Below are 27337 nucleotides of genomic sequence, written 5' to 3'. Positions count from 1 at the left end.
CCTTTAGTATTGAAACTTTGGAGAGGAATATAATTTTTAGCTGTCTAGCCTTCTACAACTCAACTGAAGGAATGAAGTAATAAGTGAACGGACAGAACAAACTACGGTAACAACTGTCATCAAGCGGAAGCAATATGGTTGGCTTGACCATGTACTGCGAAGGGAGCCTTAACCACGCTTGTCTACTTTACAAGGCATCAGGTTCTCGATGTCCTGGACGTCCACTACTGATTGTTTATCGACAGTTTATGTCAGAACTACGGGATGTGAACCTGACTAGGGAGGATGCATAGAAGCTGGCAACCGACGGAGATGCTAAGAGGATCTTCGGGCACACCATATGCTCCAACTAAGAAGCGGACATGGAATGATGATGCATGAATAGTTAATTTTTTATACGTTGTAATCTAAAATTGATTGATAAAACAGTATCACTTATCTATGAATAAAGTGGAGGCAATACAGTTGGCTATGCCACATACTGTGAATGCTTCCTGAAAGCAACTAGACCCTACTTTACAGACATCGAGTTCTCTAATCCTGGACGTCAACGGCTCACAGTTCATCTATAGACAAGGACTCGATGCAGGTGACGATGTGAGATATATAAATAAAAACAATGGCTTACATTGAATGAGGTGTCATGCTGCACGCAAGTATTACAGGCTTTGAACTGTGGACAGGATGGTAGAGCAGTTATCCACAGCAGTGTATTATTGCCGATGTGCTGGTTTCGGAATTCTACCCGGTGATACTCGTAAATTGTCTTGCGCCTGATAATTGCTGGAAAGATAAAGGCAATAAGTATCAATGTCATTACATACAAAGTGAAGCATTGCTTAGTGAAATATCATATTATCTATTAACCTATTCCCTGCATTCAAAATTGACTTATTTTGTTTATTAGTTTAAACACTTATTCTGTTAATGACCATGAATTTACTACGGCATAAACTGATGAATACTTAAGCAAGGAACCTTTTTGATAATAAATAACTCAAATGTGCTGTCAGCAATGCGTAGTAGTGCCGTCATAGGCACTCACAGACGCATGTGAGCACCACAGTGAATAAGTGAAATAACATTAAAAATAGAGATTCATTAAAGACACTGAAAAATCCCTTCTAGGTACTTATTTCAAACGTAAAATAATTTGGTCAAAAATCAAATAAATAAATTGAGAAATCATGTTTATGGCTGAATCTAGTTTACAAACGAGTGGAGGCGTATTATATAGTTTTTAAAAATCTAGTTTATATAAACTTTTTTGATCTCACAAGTTCCATCTGGTGAATGAAAAAGATCATTTGATTCAGACAGAGGAAAACTTGTGAAAATCCGGCACTGCCCAAACACTAGGTTCGGAGATCGTGCTTTTGCCGTTGCTGGCCCCTCTGCCTGGAAGTAATTGCCTTCAATTCCCAGTCAGTTCAGACCTCAACTGAAATCTCACTTCTTTTGTTTATCACACTCTTAATTTTAAAATCAGAAAATATCATATATAATGTAAGTTTACTTATAAAATTGTAAAGCACCCTTGAGGTGACACAATAATAGCGTTATGTAAATCAGCCAAATATTATTATTATTATGTGTATATTGTAAAGTGACAATTTAAGGTAGGGGTTTCCAAACTTTTTAGCCTAAGAAGCACACTAACTCCCAAGAGCTTGGTTGGTTGGAAGAAATTGCCATTTGGCAATAAGCCTGCCTGTGTACAAATAACATTATGTACAAAAAGTTGAATAAATAAAAAATAAAAAGAGCCGGGACCTAACTACCATACCTAGCTATCAAAGTGTAGTTTTAAATTTCGGCCAATTTTTTATTTGGGAAATTGCAAACAACATCAAGATTTTTGAAGTGTGGACACCTCTGATTTAAGGTGATCCTGATATTTTATTAACTTGTTAATCTAACTCAAATAAAATACAATAAGTATTGGCAGAAAAAAAAATGATTGTTTAAACTACAGTTGTGAGAAAATTGCTTGGGATTTTTTGCAGTCTCTTTCAAAATAGAATTGATTTATTTTGTACGCCCAAGGGGCATTTACAAAAAAAAATACATGCTAAAATACTTTAAAATAAAACACAAAATAATAAAGGGAAACAAGAAAAAAAAGTAAGCATATAAACAAAAAAATGCAAGAATGGGATTAAATTAAATAAGATAAATAATTTTTTGTATTGTACATCATTTTGTAAAAAAAAACTAAATTAAACTGTTATAGTATTTGCTACAATAAATAGAGTGTAAAGTTTCCCCAAACCAAGTTTTGTAAAATTATTTCCATTGAAAATAAACGTAAAAATTGCATTTTTCAATAAAAAATTATAAAAGCGCCATTCATGAATAATTAGTTTCATATTTTTTGTTTAGAATCACCTTAAATCAATGAAAATGACACGTCAAGTTGTTAAAAATGATTTTTTCTATGTTAAATTAATTAAAAGGAATAAAAAACATTAATAATTTATATAAATGAAAAATTCTTACATAATGACATGTGGTCAATGATGAAGGCATCACTGAGGCCAACTTTAACAGGGTGGTGGGCATCCTGGATAGACTCTATGGGCAAGGGAATGTTCTTGTATGCAAATGCCATATCACCATTATTGTAAAGAGTGGCGGCAAAAGTGAATCTCCCGTCCAGTGGCTTGTCTTGCAGCACTACATTTTCCCATAACACAGATAATGAAGTTCCTAGAACAGTCCAGTAAGAAAATTTAAGGAATCAACAAAGTGACAGTTGATTATTTGCATTCATGGTTACATTTGCTATTTGCGTTATATTATGGCCGTATTACAAGGATCAGAAAAATAAAAAATTGGTCAGAAATCTGAATAGAATTCTAAACTTGTAGCTAATTTAGCTACGTGGTACAATTTTCTGCTTTGAAGTTAGTCTATCGGCAAACACAAGAAATTAATAGGCGTTACGGCATAATACTCGACAAACGCTTGCGCAGATTCTGAATCAGAAAATTGATGCATTTTTATTAAAACCTGTAGTATTAGAAAATGATATGGCGCCTTTTTTTATTTTACATAGAATTTATAAAAACAGTACAGTAAAACCTCATTTTTATGTTTTCCCGCTTTTTACGCCAAAATGCTTATGTTCCATTTTTCTCCTTCCAAATCTCATTCAAATATTCCCCCAATCATTGAGAGAAGTTTTACATTGAATAAATTTCAGGATTTATTTGATGAGTCAAACAAAGGAAAATGCCACAAAAATGTATGTGATTTAAAATGCTTGTATTTCTATTCAAAAACAAAAAATTTAGATTTTGCTTCGACCACTTTCATGTTCAATTTATTATCTTTGAATTATTATAACAAATTTTAGTCTAAATTTGAAATGGCGTAATCTGCCAGTCTAAAAGTAATTATATTTTAGTTACATAAAACTTTTAAGTATATTTTTTGATAGGAATACCTATAAAAAATATTGTTTTTATCTAATTTATGTATTTTTATTATGGCACGATTAAAAAAAAACATTCGTTTTAAAATGGCAAAATCGAATGATTTCCTCATTTTGCGGGCGTTTTACCAGACTTCAGCCTTAAAGGCTGTTTTACATAGAATATTGATACATTTTTCAAACAAATACAATCTTAGTGACTTTCAGTGCCTTTTGGGGTTAGTTTTTATTGAATCCTATTATGTTTTTTTTTTAAACAAAAACCCCATATTGACATTTTACTAAATTATGACACGCAATCAACACAACATGGCATGTTTAGGAAAAACAAAGTCTTTATATCAATAAATTACGACGTAGGTTTTAAAATGTGGAAATAGAATATTATTCAATATTTTTTTTATGTAGGATTTTATCTTTATTTATTTATTTTATCTTTATAAAACACAACGTTATTTAAAAAAAAAGAATAATTTATGTTCATTAGATAAGTACCTGCATATTGACTTGTTATACTATGAAACATTTGAATTCGTATTTTGTACCAGTCATGTAAAAGCCCTCTGGGCGTATATAATAAATAAATAATGTGAAAAAAAAGTGGTTAATAAAGTTATCATGAAATTGTAAGAAAAGTTTTGTCGCAATCTAAATAAAATGATGGTTGAAATTCCAGTGATTTTAAGAGATGCCATAGTAAAACAAGTGATACCTCATAAAAATCATTGTATGTATTCAAAATTTCGCATTTTAAAATTTTTAGTATTTACAAATAACATTATTTAAAAATGTTTTAAAATTAACTATAAAAACAGATTAAATAATATTGTTTGAAATACGAAAGCGTTTTTAATAAAATCATTGAAAGTAGGTAAAAATATGAATATTCCCCAATTTTTCATATTTTTCTGGAAGTATTTTTGCAATATAGTCTAGCACAGTGTTTTTCAACCTTTTTGAAAACGCGTCCCCCCTTACGAGTAAAAAGAGTCTGGCCATCCCCACCACCAGGACCATTTAACTATTGCATTTGCTTAGGGAGGTAGCAGTCGAACAAGGCAAAAGTTAAAAAAATATTAAGGTCATGGAGTGGGGGGGAGGGGAGCTAATATCTGCTCAACTTTTGCCTTGCTTAGGACCGTAACCACCCTAGTGAAAAACACTGGTCTAGCACATTATTATTTTTTTACATACTTTTTCATTCCCTGACTTTGAAGTTTTCCTCGGTTTAACTTTTATTTTGTTGCTCCTTAAAAAATGTGAAAAAAGGGGTTTTACTGAGTTTTCTGATCCATATATTACGGGATTTAGTTATAGCTAAAAACAGGTACAGAAATCTTCGAACTCACATCAAAACATGTTTTTATTTTTATTTATATACCATTATTATTGTAAATTGTAATACTTTCACACTCCCAAGTCAGGTTCGCGTCCCGCAGTTCTGACATGAACTGCTGACGAACGGTCAGCGAGGGACATCCAGGACGTAAAGAACCCGATGGTTTTTAAAGTAGGCAAGCCTGGTTAAATCTCGCAGGAGGCATCCGCAGAATATGGCCGAGCCAACCGTATCACTTCTGCTTCATGACAGTTGTCACCGGAGTTTGCTGCGTCTGTTCTCATATTACTTCATTCTTTACAAAGTCACAGCAACGCATGCCCCAGATTCTTCTGAGATATCTATTTTCAAAACTCGGCATATATAGGCGGCATTTGGTTTTCACGGAGTAAATATCTGATCTCCAGACAGCCTTTATACCGATAATAGTGGAGTCTGCTATTCCTAAACGCACTTCCAGTATTTTTGAAAGCTGCCCTTTTCCGTAACATACACTCCCAGGTATTTGAAACTCTTGACCCTTTCGATAACTTGGATAATATCGCGGGGTAATTACTACAACTAGGTTACTTTAAAATCAGATTTTTTTGAGTTAACTTCTAAAAACACATCTTTGGATTCTATTTATTTATTTTATGTTAAATCTTCAAGTGTTAAATTTTGGAAAAGTGAAGGTTCCATTTAAAAACACTTGTCTATAATTCTATTTCACACTCATAACTTCTGTGGGCACAACAATAAACTTAAATAAATAACTGTATCCTTCACCCGCTCGGACACAGACGCATACACAGATGTACAGGGTAGGGTCAAGAAGTAGTAGAATTTTATATTTTTATTGAACTGATCGGTACACATTCATAGTAGTCGTCAAAATAGCACCGTTGTGCTTCAACACAATGCGAATAACGCGATTTCCACTGCGCGTATGCCTTTTGGAACTAGCTTTCTGGAATCCCTTTCAGAGATGCCATCACGGCCCCTTGGACATCTTCTACGGAGCTGTATCGGTTTCCCTTGAGGTCCCGTTTGAGCCGAGGAAAGAGGAAGAAGTCCGACGGAGCCAGATCTGGACTGTAAGGGGGGAGTGAGGCCCTGTGCTTGGTCAGAAACTCCCTCACCAGCAGCGCGATGTGGCATGGTGCGTAATCGTGGTTAAGCATCTAAGAATTGGCGATATCTGGCCGCACACAGACAACACGTTTGCGCAACCTGTCAAGCACATCCATGTAAAAAATGGCATTCACGGTCTGTCCAGGGTGTACAAACTCCCCGTGAACCACACTACGACGGGCAAAAAAGATGAGCATGGATTTGATCCTTGACTTGCTCATTCTGGCTTTATTCGGAACCGGGAGTTGTTGGTGTACCACTCGGCGCTCTGGCGTTGGGTCTCCGGGTTGTAATGTTTGTCACTGGTTCAAGTCATTGTCAAGTAAATTTGGGTTTCCTTGGACACAGTTCCGAATTTCCTGGGAAATTTGCACACGATTCACTTTCTGTTCATCACTCAGGACTTGGCGCACACCTTTCGCATGGGCAAATCCTCGGTAATATTTTTTCGATGCTACCGTACAAAATCCCTTACTCATCAACAATTACACAAATGTTTATGCGACGGTCGGAGTTCAGGAGTGCCTTTACTTTGGCCACATTTTCATCAATCCTTGAAGTTGATGGGTGACCGGCGCGCTGGCCGTCTTCTTCTTCCCAGAACTGCTTATGCCACTCGAACACTGATGATCAGCTTATGGCAGCTTCCCCGTAGGCGTCCTTAATTATTCTGAGGGTCTCCGTCAGGGTTTTCCTGAGTTTAACGCAGAATTTGATGGCGTAGCGCCGCTTGAGGTTTTTCTCCATCTTGGATCACGACACCTTTTAACAGAGGTTCACGGAAATCAACATGCTTACTCTCCGCTTGCCCGAAGGTGACTAGTAAAAATATCGGTCTCTTTGGAAGGCTCCCCACTACCACACCCAGGTGGTCCGACCCCCCTCCACCGCTCGGTTTGCGCTACAGAAATTCAGTCCTACTCCTTCTTGTTCCTACCATAAACATAGCCTTTTACCATGAAAATTAATTTGTAATTAAAAACTCCATCTATCATCCTGTCAAGTGCCATAATAGAAATAATTCTAATAAACATTACACTGGCCAGAGTAAATTTTTTTGGCTATACAGCGATGTTCATACAGGCAGAATGGTGAATGACAAAGGTCATAAGCCCTGCAAATGTAGTGATTATTGTTTCCCACTCTAAATTTAGATGTAAAAATTTTCAACATTTTATCTTATTCTTACTTCGAGCACAATTATTCTAAATGCCACCATTCTTTAGTTACATGCAGTCTATAATAAAGTTAATACTCTCTTAAAGTTTTCCACGGTGGTCAGCATATTATGATATTTCATTCTCTTTAACCGTGGCATTCTTAGATATCTTAAACACTCTCTTTATCTTTATCATATTGGATCCCTCTCCACTCCTTTTAGGTTGTGGAGCAAGGTCTTATTTTCTGCCATCTATTTATTCATATCGTGAAGAGGTAGGTAGGTATTCATTTGGTTGTCATGTAAGATGTCGAATAGGACACAAATAGTACAAATGAAATGTGAATGGAAATACGCTGACAAGTGAAAAATAAAATTAGGAAAAAGCTGTAAAAGGACGGAAATTTCATAAAAGATGACAGAAGAAGATAGTTCTGGAAGACTAAAAATGTCACAATAGGCCGCAGTGACGTTAGGAGCTTATTAGCGCTGACCCCATAATTAAGAATCAAAGAAGATTAAAAAGCGGAAAGATAAAATTTTTAAAAGATTTTTTTTTATGAAGAGAACAAGAGGACACGACAAAAAAAATTACAACAAATTAGTAAATAATGTATTCTCCTTTTTTACAACAAATTGATTAAGAATTCATAGCATCTTCACTGTACACAGCGCAAATATTGCGGGCAGCTTTGGGAGCCTCCCAAATTCCCTCAATTGAACGCGGTGTCAAAATGCTGATATTCCATTTCAAAGGCTTGTAATCAAATGAAATAATATATGCAGCTAAAGTTCAATGGTTTCCACAGCTTTTCAGATTCCGGTGGTGTTTATCTGGGTTATTGTGCCGTGCCTTGCCTCCTTGCCAAGGAGTATTAACACACAGTACAATAACCCAGAAAAACATCACAAGAATACATGTAGCGTAAAAGCAAACACAATATCTTGAAGAGCAGAAAATTTTCTTTCAAATGACATATAACCTTTACCATTTGTTTAAACATTTGGTGCTCATTTTTTATTTGGGAAAAACGGTCAAAACTTATGTTAACACCTTATAATATATTGGAAAGAATACAAAATAGCTGAGATATGTAGACAAATTTTGAAGAGGTTGTAAATTATTCACTTTATCTTCTTACCTAATATATTTCGCAACAATAAATACATATTTAAAATGTCGAAAAATACAACCAATAATTGACGCAATTATAATACATGTATAAAAGGCTAAGATTACAAGGACAAAACTGTGTATAATCAGGGTCTATGTTCAAGGTGCACGAAAGGAATGCGATGTGTTTTGACGCCGTTTGGTTGAGTTTCGATAAAAATTGGCACCAAAATATTTACGAATTTGTGAATATCAAGCAGCTAATTTTTATCTTAACTCAACCGGACAGCCTCACAACGCACTACTGCATTCCTTCCGTGTGCCATGAACACAGACCCCGAGTATATGTATGTACAAAAAATAAAATACGGAGTATTGAACTAACACCAGAAAAAAATATTTGATCAGTGACACGAAGTTAAAACTTCTACACAAAATAAAATATAATATTGAGAGAGTTCTATCTTTGTGTCTAACACCAATATGGGATTTTTGTTAAATATCGCTCTTGTAAACCTTAACTTCATACATACAGATACATAATTATGTAAAAAAAATAATTTTTCAATAAACAAAAAGCATTGCAATAATTTACATAAACGCAAGAAAAAACATGATCACATTACTTGAACGCAATTGTCAACTAACCATTGTCAATATACTTAACAAAGCTGTCATTGGAAAAGGTAGTGTCGAAGTTCGCCATTAGGGGAGCGATGTACTGAGTGGCGGCCAGCCAACTGTGAACATATTTCCCCGTGAACAGGAACCCACCAGTAGCAATGGTTACGTTTTTCACCGATTGCCCGTAGAAGATGAAATCAAAACCGAGTTGGAGGGTCTGCGTAAGAAACACATTGATATTATACTAAATGAAAAACTACAGTATTCGATGCATTGTGATAAAGTTGATAAATGAAAATGAAAAATGTTGTGTGATTCCATATATAAATATAGCATTTGGTATTGGAAATAATATTCACTGTTGGATAAGAAACGTTCCTTATGTTTGCACATTGTTTATCACATTTTTTTATGTACAAAAGATATTAATAAACCACCAAATAGCTTTATTTTTAGCTACATATTTAAATTAAATCTAAAACAGCTCTTCGAAAGAATTCAATTCCAGCACAAACATTGACAAAATGTTTAAAGAATAAATAAAATGAATAATCTCGGGACTACATGTTATAATTTGTATGTACAAAAGATATTAATAAGCTGCCGAATAGCTTTATTTTTAGCATATGATCTTTACTTCAAATGAAAATCACAGTGTTTCATTCGCAGAAAGTACATACAGCTATATATTTAGATTAAATTTAAAACAGCTCTTGGGAAGAATTATATGCCAGCACAAACATTGACAAAATGTGCGATGAAAAAATTAAATGAATAATCTCGGGACAATATGTAATCTATCATGGAATCTTAAAAACCAAATTTTATGGAACTACAAATTACATGCAGATTGCATATTTCACAATACACATTAAGCGTGAATACATTACAATTATTGGATTGAAAATAGATAAATAGCATATTTGTAATTAAAATTGCTAGTGGCAATAAGTCCGCCATTTAACTATGTATACTTTTGTTTTATTTTGTATTTATCACATTGTATATTATGGTTAATGAATATTTATTATTATTATTATTAGTCTTTTTAGCAGCACACAATAGAAATATTAGCAAATTATTTTTCTACGCAATGGAACTGTAACTTGAATGATTTTATAAAGACTTGAAAATGTTTAATGAGATGCCAGAAAGTTTCAGAAAAGCTATTAGTGTCATTTAAAAAGGGTTGCATACACATATCGGATTAAATGGTCATTTGTATAATAAAAATAATATGCATAGACTGAATATGTGTGATACTAATTTATACAGTTTTTTATTATTGTTTTTACAACTAAATAAAGAAGATGCAATACAATAGTATACATAATTACAAGTATTTTTTAATTCATTTATTGTATATCAGACTAGACATATTGGAGCTTTAATAAATAATTAATAATGAAGATATGTGTAATACGTACATAATTTATAGAAGTTAAATTTCAAAGAAATATAAACTTACGGATGCTCGCCTGTGAGAATTACTCAGGATGTTGTTAATTTTTATCTCACCACTACTCATAATACCATTCCAATGTTTGTCAAATGCTTCTTTGTCTGTAATGAATGTACTGTTGTAGTATTCATGAGTATCCTTAAAACAAAGAAAAAAATCATTTAAACTTTTTAAAATGTACATTTTATATGAAAAATATGTTTTTGACGAGCAAAATATAATCATTTCTCAGGTGCAGCAAATATAGTCCACATATAATTTTGTAGTTCACAGATACAGGTACTAAACACAGAATACAGTAAATCAAACATCCTTTACAATAATTCTACAAACATTTGTTTTATTGTTGTGAAAGCTGCTCTGATTTAGCAAAGTTATGAACAAAGTTTCACGAATCTAATACTACCTATATTTGATTCCATAAATATAAAACACATATGAATATCTAATCACGTGAATTTTGTAGAAATTTAAAAAATCAAAGTTTGAATCGGGTTGTAGTCCCGCGGCTAGTGTTGCGGACTCACGGATCAGAGGTCTGAGGTTCGATCCCCACTCTACCCCAAGTTAATTCCCATTTTATAATAGTGCGTTATTTACAGATAGAAAATTGACATACTTGGGTAAACCGTGAGAACGTAAATATTTAATAAAAAACGATTTGGATAGGGAGAATTTTGGATGTTACAGTGCATAAAATGAGTAATTTTTACACAATGTTTAAAGTGATCACTTCTCTAAAGATATCTTCCCATTATATATTTTTTTTGTAATGTTTCGGTGTGGCAAAATGGTGTTAAATTCTTTCAATCAATTTCTTCTTCTTGTGCCATATAGGGTATTCCCGACGTTGGGAATCAATTCTAAAATGGCCTCTCTGTCTCCTCCACTCACTACATTCCGGTCCAGTGTCTTATATTGTGCAGCCAAGATGTTTGCCTTCGGCCTCATTAGTACAAGTTGGAGGATTTTATGCTTGTCTCCATGAAGGATGTGACCCAGATAGAAAATCTTACAGACCTTTATAAATTTTAACAATTCTCTGTTGTATTAAGCTCTTCTCGGGACCTCTACATTGCTGACCAAATTTGTTCACGGCATACGGAGCGTTTTTAAGTGAAGCCGCATCTTTGAATGCCTCTGGCCGGTTCATAATGTGTGCTTTCAAAGTTCAGGTTTCTGAACCATACAACAGAACAGACCAAACAGCATTTCACCATTCTATGCCTATGTTGTAAATTCAATTCATCATTGCAGAATATTGTTCTCATTTTTCTTGAATATGCTATGGGCCATTTCGATCTTGCATTTCACTTCCAGATCTGGGTCTACAGACTTTGTAATAATACTGCCCAGATATTTAAATTGGTCCACCATCTCTAACAGTTCATTTCTTAGCCGTAAAATAATGAAAAAGTAGTCTGCCCAGCCAAATACCATCAGCGTTGTCTTTTTGGTGTGAATGCTTAAGCCCAATTCCTCTCCTGCATCGTTTATGTTAATAAGAAGTTCTTGAAGATTAGCTAAGATGACAGTGTCATCAGCATATCTTATATTGCTGACAGATGTGCCGTTAATCTTTACTCTTTTCGAAGAGTTTTCTAGATCTTTTTAAAAGACATAATTGGAGTACATATTGAACGATAGCAGCGACAATATGCAACCCTGTTGTACATTTCTTCTAATTTTAATTTCATCAGAACAGGCATAACCAATTTTAATTTCGGCAGTCTGGAACCGGTAAATATTGTTTGTAAAGCTCCTATATTTAGCATCTATGTTGCGTTCCTCTGGCATTCACAACAGTTTAGTATGTTTCACTCTATTAAACACCTTCTAATAGTCTAACCTGCAAACACTTCCTTTTTTGCAGTAGGATGTTGACTGCAAGCAGTGCTTCTCTTGTTCCAAAGGAATTCCTGAAGTAAAACTGCGTTTTGTCAAGATCTTGCTTGCATTTGTTTTTAAGTATGTGACTCATTAGGCTTTTAACAATGGTCGCTACATTTCTTCGGATGTCGTTTTTTGGGCAGTGTTATGAGCGTTGACTTCAACCAATCATGAGATATACCCCAGTATCATAAAATTTTATGAAATAACCCGAGCAGACCATCCACATTTTCCTCACTAATGAGCTTCAGCACCTCAGCAGGTATTTTGTCTGGACTAAAGGTTTTCCTATTTTTAAATGTAATTGCATGAAGTACCCCAGAATGTAGGATTGGTGGACCCTCTTAAGATCCACTGTTACTAAGATCTGGTCTCAGATCATTGAAAAGGTCCTGAATATAGCCCTCCTAAGTCTTAAGGATGTCTTTTTCTTCTAGTACTAGTTATTGCTGTCATACAGACAACTAGGTGTTAAGTTTTCATTATATTTTAAATCTCCTTAAATTTCAAGTGAACACCAAAAGAATCATGCTGATGATCAAGAGCCTCCAGTTCTTTACATTTTCGTCTCATTCATTCCTCTCCGGCCTTTATAATTTTCCTTCTAATGGTACGTTTCACATTTATGTAATTTTCGGGGTTGTCTTTTACTAATCTTCACTCCTCCATGAGATTTAAAATATGTTTGGTCATCCATTTTTGTCTTTTTGGCGCACCTCTTGGCTCTAAGTTGTTTCTGCACATGGTGTTTATATGTTCCTTTAGACCATTTATTTGCCTTTAATCCCTAAAGAGTAGACTTTTCGGTGGGATGAGAGGTTAAAATAGGGTTTTCTTTTTAAAATGATAGGCGGGAGATATTAATTACGATATGCAGCCTCCGTGGTGTAGTGGTTAAGACGCTTGACTCACACATTGAAGGTTCCGGGTTCGATTCCCGGTGGGAACACAAAAATTCTAATGTGTTTATAGTATGTAGTAAATATGAAATACATTACATTTCTTGCCTGGGTTGCATTATTATCAGCAAGCAACTTGTCTTGAGGTTCAGTAAAATCGTTCAAATTCAGTTCGTCAGATGTGGAGTTTCCTGAAAAAAAAAAAAAAATTGTAAAAAATAAAACGCTCTTCTACATAAAGTGTGTGAGTTGTCAAATTTACAGTACAAGATTTTAATATCCAGTGAATAAATTATGGAAATTACATGCAAAACCAGTTCGCATATGAACAACAAAATGACAAATTTCATGTATTTTCCTTGTCAACATAATCTCAGAATTTTCGCATTTGATTTTATGGCATCAAAAATATAGAAGTATTTTCATCAAATTTAAAAAATAAAATAATAATAAAGAATATATTGACTTTGTCAAAATGTTTGTAAAAAAAGTTCTCAAAAATGGTCTCCGCCTCTGTCGCTAATCTTGTAATGAAGATGTGTAGTGCTACCTGAAATTGGTTTAAAATGTTTTCTTGGATAAAATAATAACATGAATATTTAGGTAATTGTATTGTGGCACCAAAATTTATATTTTTTAGTAAATCGTAAGAAAATAAATATTTTACTATTTATGACCTTAAAAGATTGATATAAAAAACATTGTAATGTAAGAATGAACACACATCTAGATAGGACAAGAATAAAAAAATTAAAAACTAATACCCTGTAATGATATCGTCTATTAATCTGACGAAAATTAATATAATATCAGTGAACAACACCTTCTCCAAATCATACGTAACAAGTAATTTAAAATGCTAAATTAATCACAATGTACTTGAAATATGTATGGCATCAGACAAATGAAATTTTATTAATTAATATGTACATATTATAGGAGTATTTTATATGAATACCAAGAGCTCTGAATTATTGTAATATGTACACACAATACACTTTGTCACATAAATAAATACAAAATTAGTTCTGTCTACTGTGTGTGGATTAGATACCTGATTATGTAATTGATTCTTCATATTGTATATTACAAACTTGTAAAAAAAAAAAAACATTGTAATGTATTTGTCAATATTAATTGCATAATATCATTTTGTGAAAACATCAAACATATTTTTCTAGCCTCAGAAATAATTTAGAAATAGGAATTCACAACACTTGGTGTAAAATAAATTGAGTAAACAAAGGCACAAGGCTACACAGAATTATACATGTTCAACGATAAAAGCCTCTGTCAATAAAATAATTAGACCAATTACTATTATAAGCATGAAATTCAAATTTTTATCTAAACCATAGATAAGTTTAGTGATGTTTATAACCAAAGAACCACTGTCTGTTACAGATGTTTATAACCTCTTTCATTAATATTTTTCTAAATAAATGGAGTATTGTAACAATTATTGTGAGTATGACCAAATGTTTGTAGATAAGCAGTGGTTTACCCTTAGGAGGTAAATAAAAATGTTTTTAAAAAACACTTATCTTTCAATTACATTATTCAAAAGATGCTACAAAATTGATTGGGCTAAGGTGTGGGAGCGTCCAATTGAGCGTTAAAGTGTGCAATGTAGTTAAGCTTAGACTATACCCTGTATGCATAATCTATACGTATGAAAGCACTACACTAATGATATGAATTATAAAAGGATAAACTAAATTCAAAATATAAATTGCAATATTGTTAATAAACCATTATTGTTATAAAATATAAATTTCAAGGATTTTGCCTAGTTAAAAAATAATAATTTCAGGTAAAATATAAATTTTTTATCATATATAAAAAAAAAAAAATTGCCTGTTAAAACACCTGTGTCAAGTGGTATTGTAATGTGTTTTGGATATTCTAATTTGCAGTTGTGAATGAATTAAAAAACCCATTCATAAAGTCGCCAAACAGAAATAGTCACACAATTTCACCAATGATATTAACTTAAAATTTCAAACTAAAAACAGGCACAAAATGATAACAGTGAATATGTTCATGATCAAAAGTAGTTAGATTGGCATTCGGTACATTTGTATTTTAAAGAATTAGTTTCCAACAATGTTCCGAGTAGGGGAGCATGGGATACAGTGGATCACTTTTTTTTAAACTTCTGTAGCTTTGAAGTTTAAGCCAAATTCTAGTCTCTTTGATAAAATCAAAGAAGCATTCATTGTCTTCAAAAGTAATGGTTTCGATTTGCCGCTTTAAAGCTTATTTAATCAGGCAGACTCCCGAAAAGGTGACGCAATAGCTGGCAGTCGGCGTCCTAAGAGGAGACAGCGGCACAAACAGATCCATACAATCTATAGAAAGGATGAAGAAGAAGTATTGACCAAACCATCGCAGCATGCCCTCCAGCTCTGATGTCGCAAAGGTAACTAGTATGGCAGAAGGGGGTATGAAAAAGTATCAACAAAACAAAAATGTGTGCGTGCGTGTGCAATACACACGAAGCTATTGCAAACAATCCACTGTATCCCGTGATCCACTGTTACCTATGCTCCCCAATGTCTATATATTTGTAGAGAGGCTGGGTTTTATTACAGGTTTCAGCTCGTTTACTTTGCAAAACTTAACAGGCCGAAGAGTTGGGGAAATGTGGATGTTTAAACATAAGCAGAGTGGTGAATGTTACACAGTGTGTAAAGTGGCCACTTAAACTAGCCAATGACAGGTCATCATAGGCCCTGTAAATGCCTAGACTTCCACATTCCCTCTCTGTTGCAACAAATTTAGAGTTTTTATTTTTTTTAATGATATGCCCTAAAGAAACCAAGCTTTGTCACAGGGAAAAGTCGATCAATAAAAACGTACATTAGCCACTGACTGACCTTGGTAATGGTTGCGACACATGCAATTACCTTCGTGTGCTTATTGATTACTATGCAAGTGTTTCTCCTGCACGGAGTGGCGTTATTAATAATACAAGACATAGAAATTTACCTTCTTCGGGCATGATTGGGTCGCTAACAAATATTGGAGTTGCGCTTGAGGCATTCTTGGAACCATTGATTCCATCCTTGTACTGACGAATACCCGTGCCATTCTCACCTAAGTTATGGGGAATATTAAGTTCGATTTCTGTAAATAAATGATAACATAATTAATCAGATGTATTAACTTAGGACTGGAAATTTTTTTTCTAACTCGTCACCTGGTGGCGAAAAGACCCTAGCGAAAAATAACTAATATCTCTTTTGTATTATATAACTTTTTTATAACATGTCGATATTACAATGAAAAGTTCATTTTTTTATAACTATACTAACGGCAACATATGATGGCACTTGTGACATTATAATAGTGCCATGACAGTTTTTTTTCTTTTGATTTTTGGTATATTTTTATAATCTAGAAACAATTTTCCGTCAGATGGGGAGAATAGAAATGGGTTTTTATATTTACGACTGAATAGTTTAGAACTAACTAAAATAATTTTCTATTAAATCCGCATATTCTATTCACCCTGTTACATTCGAACACTAAATAATAATACTTTAACCAAAATCTAGTTGAATTTAATTTTGAAAACAAATGTAAGTCAATTCATTGGCAAAACATCATAAACTTTATGGTCACTCCATAAAATTGATAATGAACTATGTTTACATTTCAATACAAATCACTACACATGGTAATCATTTTAAGAATAAAATTAAAATAAATTTGATTTTGAAATTCCAAGGTTGGTAGAGATATTGATAATACATATAACAGCATAATACGGTTTTACTGAGCAGACAGATAAAAATAAAAAAGAACCTAGGTGTTTTTTTTTAAAATAAGTTGTGTAAAATCCATTATATGTTTTAATAACAGCATTATTTGAATACATTAATAAATATTTTATAGATAAATATGTATATCTCAGAAATTTGTTGAATATATATACTGCCGAAGCGAGTACAGTAAATATGTGTACATAAAAATTTGTTTAATATCAAACCCATTGAAAACACTAAAATAAAACATGAATTTTTCAAGCCTGGGTGTACTGTGCTGTAATGTGGTACTATAATTGGGCCCCCTGGCCTTTCGTGGTGCAAAAAAAAACAAAAATAATATCAATACTGCAAAAGAAAAAAAATAATAAACTTAAACTAGCCAATGACAGGTTATACACCCTGTAAATGCCTAGACTTTCATATCCTTCTCTAAAATGTTCTCTATATCTGTTGTATTTATTTAATAAAAAGACACATTGAAATGAAAATGATACACGTAAAATGTTAGCATTAGTTTTTTGTCGCTACTGACAGTCCTGTTTTGTTTAGTTAAAAAATTTAGTCAGCAGAAATTTGTAATGCTGTAAAGGATAATGTGTGAATCGTTCAAGAGAAAAAAAAGCTTAAAAAAATACATTTCTCTATGTATTATAACATATCGTTGCGGTTCAGGCAAAAGTCAGTAACCCTAAAATGACAGATTTGAGTTGCCATTCGAAGTGTAAAATTATGTAATTTAAGAGGCGAACATCACCAAGGTAATGTAGTTAGAAGAAAGTTAGATAAATCTGAATTATTTGATTTTTACTATGTGACTTTATGCATATTAGCATATATTAAAACATAGAAAAGCATGTTAAAAAATAATTTTTAACCACAATTTTATAATAATTATTCCTAATATTTCCTTCCTTTTGCTAACTCTTATAGCTTGCATTGTCCAGATTATAAGCAAGCGAAAATCATTTAACCAAATTTTAGCCACTACGACTCATCAAAAACCTTCCAGATATTTAAAAATGTATTAGAAGGAAAAGTTACTTATGGAATTTATTAAAAAGACATAAGGTTGCTACTTAAGTTTTGAGATATGGCAACACCAGCGTGAATATGTCAAAAATGACATTGTCATCGTAAAGTTTGCCATTTTTAATGGTAAACGCACTCAGAACATTTTGTCATACGAGTGATATTTGTGTTTACAGATACTCGAAAAAAAAATTTTGTTAAAAAAATGGAACTAAATCGTGAACATTTTTGTGCGATGATTTTCTAGGACTTTCTACATGGATTAAACCAACAACAGTGAAGCACCATCTCGAGCCACAGTGTTTCGCTGGTTAACTGAATTCAATCGGGGTCGCACTTTGTTACAGGACGAATTTCGTGAAGGTCGTCCAAGATTGGCTGTTGTGCTAAAAAAAATCGATGCTTTGCGTGAACTGATATTGCAAGATCGTCATGTGACATACCGTGAGATTGAGGCATGCTTAGGCATTAGTTTCACTCGCATACATTCAATATTGCATGAACATTTGGTCGTCAAAAAGATTTGTTCGCGTTGGATACCGCATAATTTGACAATCGCTCAAAAAAAGGCTTGTGTCGATTGGTGCAAACTAATGTTTAAAAAATTCAATCGCGGTGCTTTAAAAGACATCTATAAGATCGTGACAGGCGACGAATCATGAATCTATGCATATGAACCCGAAACTTAACAACAATCGACTGTATGGGTCTTTCAAAACGAGCCAAATCCAACAAAAGTTGTTCGCGCACAAAGCACTTCGAAGCAAATGGTCGCTTGTTTTTTCGGAATAACTGGACATGCCGCCACCGCTCCATTAAGGCAACGTAAAACGCTCAATTCTGAATGGTACACCACTATTTGTTTGCCAGAAGTGCTCCGAAAAATAAAGGAAACCAATTGCAGAAGACAAATCATTCTCCACCACGACAATGCAAGCTGTCACACATCAGCTCAAACAAGTGAATTTTTAAGCATTCAAAACATCGAATTGATGAGTCACCCGCTGTACAGTCCTGATTTGGCACCCAATGTTTTTTCTTATTCCTGCATACCAAAAATAGATTGCGTGGTCAAGGTTTTTTGACGCCTGAAGAAGTGGTTGATACGTTCAAATCACCTATTTTAGAGGTACCTCAATCAGATTAGAAAAAGTGTTTCGAAAATTGGTTCAAACGCATGGAAAAGTGTATTGATCTTTAAGGAGAATATTTTGAAAAACAATAAAGCCATTTTCGATTATAAATATTTGATTTAAATTGTCGATCTCAAAACTTAAGTAGCAACCCTCGTATAATGTACCCTAGAAAAATTAAGCTGATGCAATCTAATATACTGAGTTTTAAATATACAAATATGTACAGACAAAAAACAACACATATATAAAAAAGAGAATACAAAATGTAACTGTTAGATAAGAATTATAACACTTTATAATGCCTTTAATATCCAGTAGATGGTTTGGAACTGAATGGAACTTTTTCACTCGGTAACTCAATTCAAATCGCTAGTTGGAATCTTATTCCAAGGGGTCGAATGATTGAAATACTTGCAATTAAAACATAGGATTTTTTTTTATATTTCTTAAAATCTAGAAAGTTAAATTATGAACTTACTTGGAATAATTTTGTCATTTTTTTGTGGTTTCACAGTAGTAGTTTCAGTCTGGATTATTCCATTGGTGATAGATGTTCCGTTACTTCCCAAGGAGGTGGTAATGGAAACTGTATAATTTGTAGCGGTTTGATTTGAAGAAGTATGATTTAATACTGCTTGATTTGTAACCGTTTGATTTGTAACGGATGGACTTGTAACAGTTTGATTGGTGATATCTCGGCGTAATCTATGGCAGTTTAGTTGAACAATATCTTCCAGCGAAATATCCTGATTATTATCCGAGATGTAGGGAGCCTGTATACAATCATCTGGAAGAATAAAACGATATGATTAACTCTGCAGCATATTATGGTGACATGTCATTTAACCTATGCTGCGAATCCCAAACACAGATGTTAAATGTTTAGCATGCCACAGGCGTGATTCCGAATATGGCCAATTTTAATATTTATTTCCTGATGCATATATTAAGCATTTCTTGGTTCATTCTATAAATCTAATTTTCTTTTTTTTTTAAATAAAAGAGAAATATTCGAGTTCTTATTATTTACTCAAATATTCTAATTTTCAGACCATTTCCTAAAAGTCGTAAATAACTTGTGCTGGAAAAATGGAAATCGAGTTGTGGTAGTGTGGGATTAGAACCTTTGGTCCGTGAGTCCTATCTATCTTTCCTCTATATGGAAAAGTTTTTGGTTGATTATTTAGAAAATTTCATAGATTTCAACAACTATTTGGATACACAATAACTAAGCAAAAATCGAGTGCAAGTTTTAAAACATACTTTTTGATAGTTTTTTGTCGATTGTGCAATGTTAGTCTGATATTTTGAGGCCAAAGACTGGGCACTATGTTGTATGTTAAGTATCAAATCGTATAACGATCTTCAAAAACAGTTTTTTTATAAATGTAAGTGATTTAAAATTTTCATGTTTCATAACATTCGAGGTGCCATTTGACATATTTTAAGAAAATATCAACATCTAAGAGAAATACTTTTTTAAGTCAAAATTATACTTATAAAATAAGCAGAGAGATCACATGGAATATCAAGATGTCAAGTTGTTATTGTGCACACATTTCATTAAAAATACAAATAATTTTGAAATAACAATTTGAAAGGAGGGTTTAAACTGCTTGTCCCTGAACTGGGACCTAGTGTGTAAGGCTGATCAACTTATCCTTATGTAAAAGATGGTCAAAGTACGGAGAAAACGTAGTGACAATGCAGTGCCCTATGCATATCTGGGTGCGGATGGGGAAATTATGAATGATGAGATAGAAAAAAAACTGTATTACACTGATCTTTGTATTATCTAAAAGCTTTATTGTAGTGAAGAAATTGAAAAATATGTCTCCGATAAAGACTCTAATCTCAATATAAACATATTTAATGAAGTTTTTCAGTTGAGTATTTCAACTAGCATTAGCTTACTTATGATGATGTTTATTTATGTCCAAAACAGCTTTACGCAGCATTAACACAAGACGGTGTCAAATTAACAAGGTTAAAAGGTAGCATAATTTAAATACAGGATCTTTATATGTATGGAAGCATAATATTTAAAGAGGCAGTTAAAGAGATCAAACACAAAAAAATGTTTTAAAATTGACAAAATTAGTCACTACTTATTTTTATAAAACATATTTTTAAAATTAAATAAAAGTTTTTTCTGCATTAGTGTGCGTGCATTACCACTACCACTTTAAAAGATTAATACTTAATGACCCTAATGATAGTTAAGGAGGTGTTGGTGGTCAATTCTGAGTCTGATACAAAATATCAACATCATTAAAATGTATTTTTCTGCACATAATGTCACATTCACTAATGTGACATTATATACAGCGCTTCAGTGATCATTTCGGGTGGCTAGTGTTGCGGACTCACGGATCAGAGGCTCGAGGTTACCCCAACTTGATTTCCATTTTCTAATAGTGAGCTATTTACAACTCGCTGAAAATGGCCACCAAAATTGAAATATTTAGGTAAGTTATAAGAACGCTAATATTTCCTTTTTCTTAGATTTTTTTTTTTTAAATTCACACTAAGGTAAGAAGATCAGTTTTACGCTTCAGGTACTTGTTCAGGGGCTATGAAATAAAGTAGTGGAAAACCACCAGCTTAATACATATTTCATGTCAACCTCACAAGCAATCGAACAAATAGAAAGTCCAGGTACTGTAAAATATTGCAATGAAAAATCACAAATTGAATAAATACTTCACGTCAACCTTGTCGAGAATTGAACCCGGGACCTCAGGCATAATAGATAGACAAACGCACTGATTAGGCCGACTTCTCTCCACACTATTTCCCTTGTCAGGATTTATATTTGAGAGTAGACATTGAGTTAAAGACACCTTTCCAGGGTTCTGGTTCTATTTCACACACAGAACTGTATTCTTTAACTACAGATACCATGGAAATAAAATTAGAACAAAAATAAATTGATGCTAATTAGATATTTTTAAGAACACAACTCAAAAGGACAGTCAGAAAATTTATTCCAAGCAAGACTTATACAGTCTTCATGATTCCTAATGTGTGCAAGCGAGCAGTCATATGGAAGAACTCAAACTAGGAATCTACTCATAACAATAACTATGGTGGTACAAAACAAATTAACGGTATGTGGTGTTTTTGGTTAAAAGTATACTATTTTAGGCCCAATTACAGTGACGAATTAGAGCACAGAATACCCATTTTGAAAAAAATCACATTTTAATTATTGTGATTTCATTGGGAACCGAGCCCGGAACCCTCTGGATGAGGCAAGCGCCTTAAGGTTTCAGCTCTTTAACTTCACTAAAATCAACTGATGGAAGAATTGAAGAAATATGGATGTTCAAACATAGGCAAAATGGTGAATATTACAGTGTGTAAAATGGCCACTTAAACCAGCCGATGACAGGTCATAAGCCCTGTAAATGGCTAGACTTTCATATTCCCTTCACTTAAATGTTCTCCCCATCCCTGTTGTTATTTGTTAATCTTAATGACTCCTTATGCCCTAAGGATAAGGGGGTGAAATCCAGTATTTTGTCTACAAACATTTGGACAAATTAAAAATGTCGTAATAAATTATTCCTTCTCTGCAACTAATAATGCACGGGGGATCGCATTGGTACACCAACAGTAGCATATATTGATACTATTTTTACAAGAACTGAAAATGACTTATCTTAAGCTATCAAAAAGAACTGGGAGTGCGGCTAAGAATAGCAGGCGCCACATTCAACAGTATAAAGGCTGTCTGGAGATCGGATATTTACTCCGTGAAAACCAAATGCCGCCTAGACAACACCTATTCTTCTCTACGGATGCCAATCGTGGTACCTCACCACGGCGCAAAACAGCAAAACACTGAATTTTGAGAATAGATGTTTCAAAAGAATCTTGGGTGGTTTGAGATTAAAGGGAATGAAGTAATACGAGAACGGACGCAGAAAACTCCGGTAGCAACCGTCATCAAGCAGAGGAGGATACGGTTGGCCAGGCCATATACTGCGGATGCCGGATGCGGAGCCTTAACCACGCTTGCCTACTTTACAAGGCATCGGGTTCTTGACGTCCCGGACGTCCGCTGCTGGCTATTCGTCGGCAGTTTATGCTAGAACTACGCGATGCGAACCTGACTTGAGAGAATGCGCAGGAACTGGCAGCCAACAGAGATGCCGGTAGGTTCTTTTAGTGCCAGTCCAGGAACTACTTAATTAAAATAAATGATAGGACAAGGGCTAATTACTGTAGTGAATTCACAACGGCCATCAGAAAGAAATCAATACTTATGAAATGTTGTAATTGATACAGCTTTATTAGATATAAACAGTAATGCATCCTTCATTCTGAAGCATATATTGCACTTAGAATAAGAAAATAGCAGAGTACGCATAATCATAATGCATAATTTAAATTAAACAAACAAACAAACCATCGCAGTGTTTTCTCTATCCTCGTAGGGATAGGCAGAGGACAGAACGCCATGTCACGCTATCTTTGCATACAGACCTCGTTTCCTTTACATTCATACATCTTCTCATGCACGCCCGCTGATTATTCTGACTTTTGACATGTCCATCTTCAAATATTTGTTGTATTTGATCAAGCGATGGCTTACTCAGTCTTCCTAGTTTTTCGAAACAAAACTTTTTGAGAAGGGAATATGGAAGCCCAGGCATTTATATATTTATTTTATTTATTTGACACTTTATATACATATACATATAAGGGCGGGCATATTGCCTTAAGGCAATTTCTTCCTACCTACCGAAAACCGTTTAGTTTGAGAAAATTATAAATACATGGACTTATTGAATCTTACAATTTTATACAAAAATTAAAAACAAAGATTAACAAAAATAAATTTAAAAAAAATAAATTATTAACACTATACTTTGAAGAGAGGAGGGGGTGGGAAGGAAAGAAGAAGGATAAAGGAACAATTTAAATATTTAGATAGTGACATTTCAATCTTGACTTAAATGTAAATAAAGAAGGGGCGTCTCTAACATTAGTGGGTAGATTATTCCACAATCAAGCGGCTACTACTGTGAAAGAGGAGGCAAGAAAATTAGAGCGATGACAGGGTATTAAAAGGGTTCTCTCGTTACTAGAACGAAGAGATAGTCCGTGTTGTGAAAGAGGTTGCTCTTGACCTGTTATTGGCTGGTTTAAATATATTCAGAATTGAAAAGTATTTTCAGACGTTGCCTAGCAGGTGAAATAATGCAGCAAGATGAATCTCACCCACGTCGATAAAGTTCAAACACAGTCGGAATGAAGAATGTTATGGTGTGAAAAGTGGCCACAAACTAGCCAATGACAGGTAATAAGCCCTGTAAATGCATAGACTTCTATATTCCTTTCTCAAAAATGTTTTTCCTCTGTTACAAAAAACTTCAATATTGATGATTCCCTGGGGAGCCCCAGCCATGTCCACAAAGATTTTGGCATGGTAAAAATATTTATTAGTTATATTGTTGAAATACTTAGTCACAAGACACACATAATTAATGAATCATTTTATTCATTTATTATTATACGGCACAAGTGCCTTTTACAATATAACAATATAATGAGTTAGTAAGATATACAAAAGTTAAAAAACAATATTTAAACATGGGTATAAAAAAAGAGAAAAATATATATATTCATGTAGCATACAAAAAATATAAAAAAGTCGGTATATATGAATATAAAATTAGTTAACACCAGATCGTTACCATAAATAGCTTTTACAAAAAATTAGTTAATCATTACTATAGAACATAATAAAATATTTATAAAGGGATGATTTGAATTCACAGAGATTCAAGTTAAAAATGTCCATATGAGGGGTAAATTCATTTCCTAGTACGTGTATACGTGGTATAGGTGAGTGACAAAGATAGTTAGTTTGAGAAGGGTGAAAATAATATAGAGTATTTTGTATAGTTGATATATTAATATTTATTAAATCCAGGAGTTCGCAACAATCGAATTTCGAATTACTGATTTTATATAAAAAATATTAGGTCAGTTATTGTCGTGCGATCCTCCAGAGTAATTTTAAAAAATTAACAAATACATGTAGTTAATTTATTCTATAGGAATATGCAGTTTGAAATTAACGAATCTTAAAAATTTTCATTGGACTCTTTCAACATTATTTGTGAATTTCGAAAAAAAGGGACCATATAGTAGAGTTGTACTCTAATTGGCTTCTAACCAAGGATATAATATACAAGAGTTTCATTATTTTAACTGATTCAAAATTCTTTATAGTTCTAAGAATGAAACCCAAAGTTGGAGTAATGTGGTTGATATGGCTTTTGAATATAAGTTTTTCGTCAAAGCTTATGGTGCCTCACGTAGAAACTGAAACACTCGCCTTGTCTTTAGGGATCTACAGGGTTGATTTTCAGTGAATAAATTGTGATTCAATCCACTTCTGACAAATCGAAAGACATTTAGAAATAAAATTAAAACATACCTGATCCTTAAATGGTTTTAACAAGACTTGGAAACCAAGAATCATATAGAAGATTATGTACCCAGATTACCCGCGAATTAATATATTGCGAAATAACTCATTTTCTAACGCACGATATTTTTTTTTTATTGTTTGAATGCAAATTCGAATTACTAGATGAATACGAGAATAAATGGTGTCGGAGATCTTGTTACAACGAGAAAGACGATTTAATTAGACAAAAGGCAACACAACATAATTTCTCGAAACGTCCAGACAACGCGCGAATGGTACAATGTATCTTCAAATAAAAAACAGCAACGACGTAAGACGTAATATTATGCGATGCATGGAGCACGGGAGTATTATAAAAATTGTAAATCGGCATAACAAATTAACGTAGAATGAATCATTCCAGGCGAAAGGTTAAGTAACATTCTGTGTTGGCGTCTGCATAATACACCTTTAGTTTATTTGTATCAATTAGGATGCAGTGATCTTTAACCAGTGCTACATTTGCGAACAATGAAAAACTGTTCCATTCATTCACTGGTAACTAAGCGCTCGAGGATCGCAATAAATAGCAAAAGAAAGATATTCAATAAAGCACAAATAATGATTACCTTGTATAGAAAAATTTACACAGAAACATGTCAAAATTAAAAACGCAATTGACAGCATCTCAACGTCAAATGGACGGACGGCCATTTTCCTCGTCAACACTAACACTGACACATATATGAAAATTGAATAGATGTGCAAGTGTTTCATTCTGACGTCATCAATGTCAACATAGTATTGCCAATGGAGAACATATTTTTCATTGATACAAAAAAATCGACCTAAGAAATTTCATAAATATCGGGGCAATTTGTCAATATAATGAATTCATTTTTTACTAACTACATAATAATATATTTCAATCTAAAGTTAATTTTCGATTACCAGAAAATATGTGATTACCAAAGTAAATAATATTTTTTTCAAGGAATATTTTTATTTTTAAAGAATGTCGCTAGATGTCGCAAGATATCTGTAATCTGTGTGTCAGACTTACAAAGTATAAATTGGCGGTGACATAAATATGAATATATTTTTTAATGAGATTTATCTATGGACTTCTTAACTCTCATCGTTGTTGTGCTTTATTTTTAAAAAGTTATTTGACGCTAAAAAATCCCTAAGTAATACTCTATAGTAATGCCAAAAGTCATAAAAAGTGATATAAGGGAGACTATTCTAAAATTTAAAGCATTTTGTGAAAGGAAAATAAAAAATAATGGGCTATTAATTCCATTTGGAAAAATAAATGCTTGCGTTGCTACTATGATCGGTAAATGTTGTCACACTTTAAGAGTAATTACCCTACTTTTTTAAAGATTTTTTTTTTAATAGATGGTTTTTATGTAGCATAAAAACTATCTTAATAAACAATTTATTAACAACAAATAAATAAATATTACAATATACTTGTGTAAATTTGTTTTATCAATTTATTAACCAAATCTCAGCGGGGACTATCTTTAGACGGTCAGAAAAATTGTGCTCCGCACGCGGAAACTGTCTTTAGACATTTTTGACTTAACAGGCTAATACTTTGATAAATGCACGATAGATGGCCAAAAAGTTTGTATTGAACTTGAAATTATTATTCTCTGAACATTTGTTGATGAGTCGGCCTCGTGGTGTAATGGTCGGCGCGTTTGCCTACCATGCGAGAGATCTCGGGTTCGATTCCCGACATGGTTGATACGAAATATTTATTTAAAAAGGGTGTTTTCACACTAAAATATTTCATAGTTCCTGGACTGGCACCTGAAGCGTACGACTGATCATATTCCTTTATGTAACAAAAATGATCAAGATACACTGCGATTGATGTACCAATGCAGTGCCCTATGCACTATTAGGTGCGGAAAGGGAATGATGA

At 33.3% G+C, this 27337-nt stretch overlaps 1 protein-coding gene across 1 annotated transcript in view; it reads right to left on the bottom strand.

The window, feature by feature from the left end:
- l(1)G0289 (plexin domain containing lethal (1) G0289) overlaps positions 1-26159 on the bottom strand; it is a 43349-nt gene extending 17190 nt beyond the window's left edge. Inside the window, exons 1-8 of the mRNA XM_088232705.1 lie at positions 26031-26159; positions 19453-19761; positions 16028-16165; positions 13136-13227; positions 10254-10385; positions 8810-9002; positions 2500-2709; positions 629-783 (exon numbers count right to left, since the gene is read on the bottom strand). Of these exons, the coding sequence (XP_088088831.1) occupies positions 629-783; positions 2500-2709; positions 8810-9002; positions 10254-10385; positions 13136-13227; positions 16028-16165; positions 19453-19761; positions 26031-26115 (1314 nt within the window). The 5' untranslated portion in view covers positions 26116-26159. The remainder of the gene's footprint in view (positions 1-628; positions 784-2499; positions 2710-8809; positions 9003-10253; positions 10386-13135; positions 13228-16027; positions 16166-19452; positions 19762-26030) is intronic.
- Positions 26160-27337: the final 1178 nt, after the last annotated feature.

Source organism: Micrasema longulum, unplaced genomic scaffold (genome assembly GCF_059751315.1).
Source record: "Micrasema longulum isolate JH-2025_06_02 unplaced genomic scaffold, ASM5975131v1 h1tg001011l, whole genome shotgun sequence".
Lineage (NCBI taxonomy): Eukaryota > Metazoa > Arthropoda > Insecta > Trichoptera > Brachycentridae > Micrasema > Micrasema longulum.
This window is presented reverse-complemented; position numbering and strand designations above follow the sequence as displayed.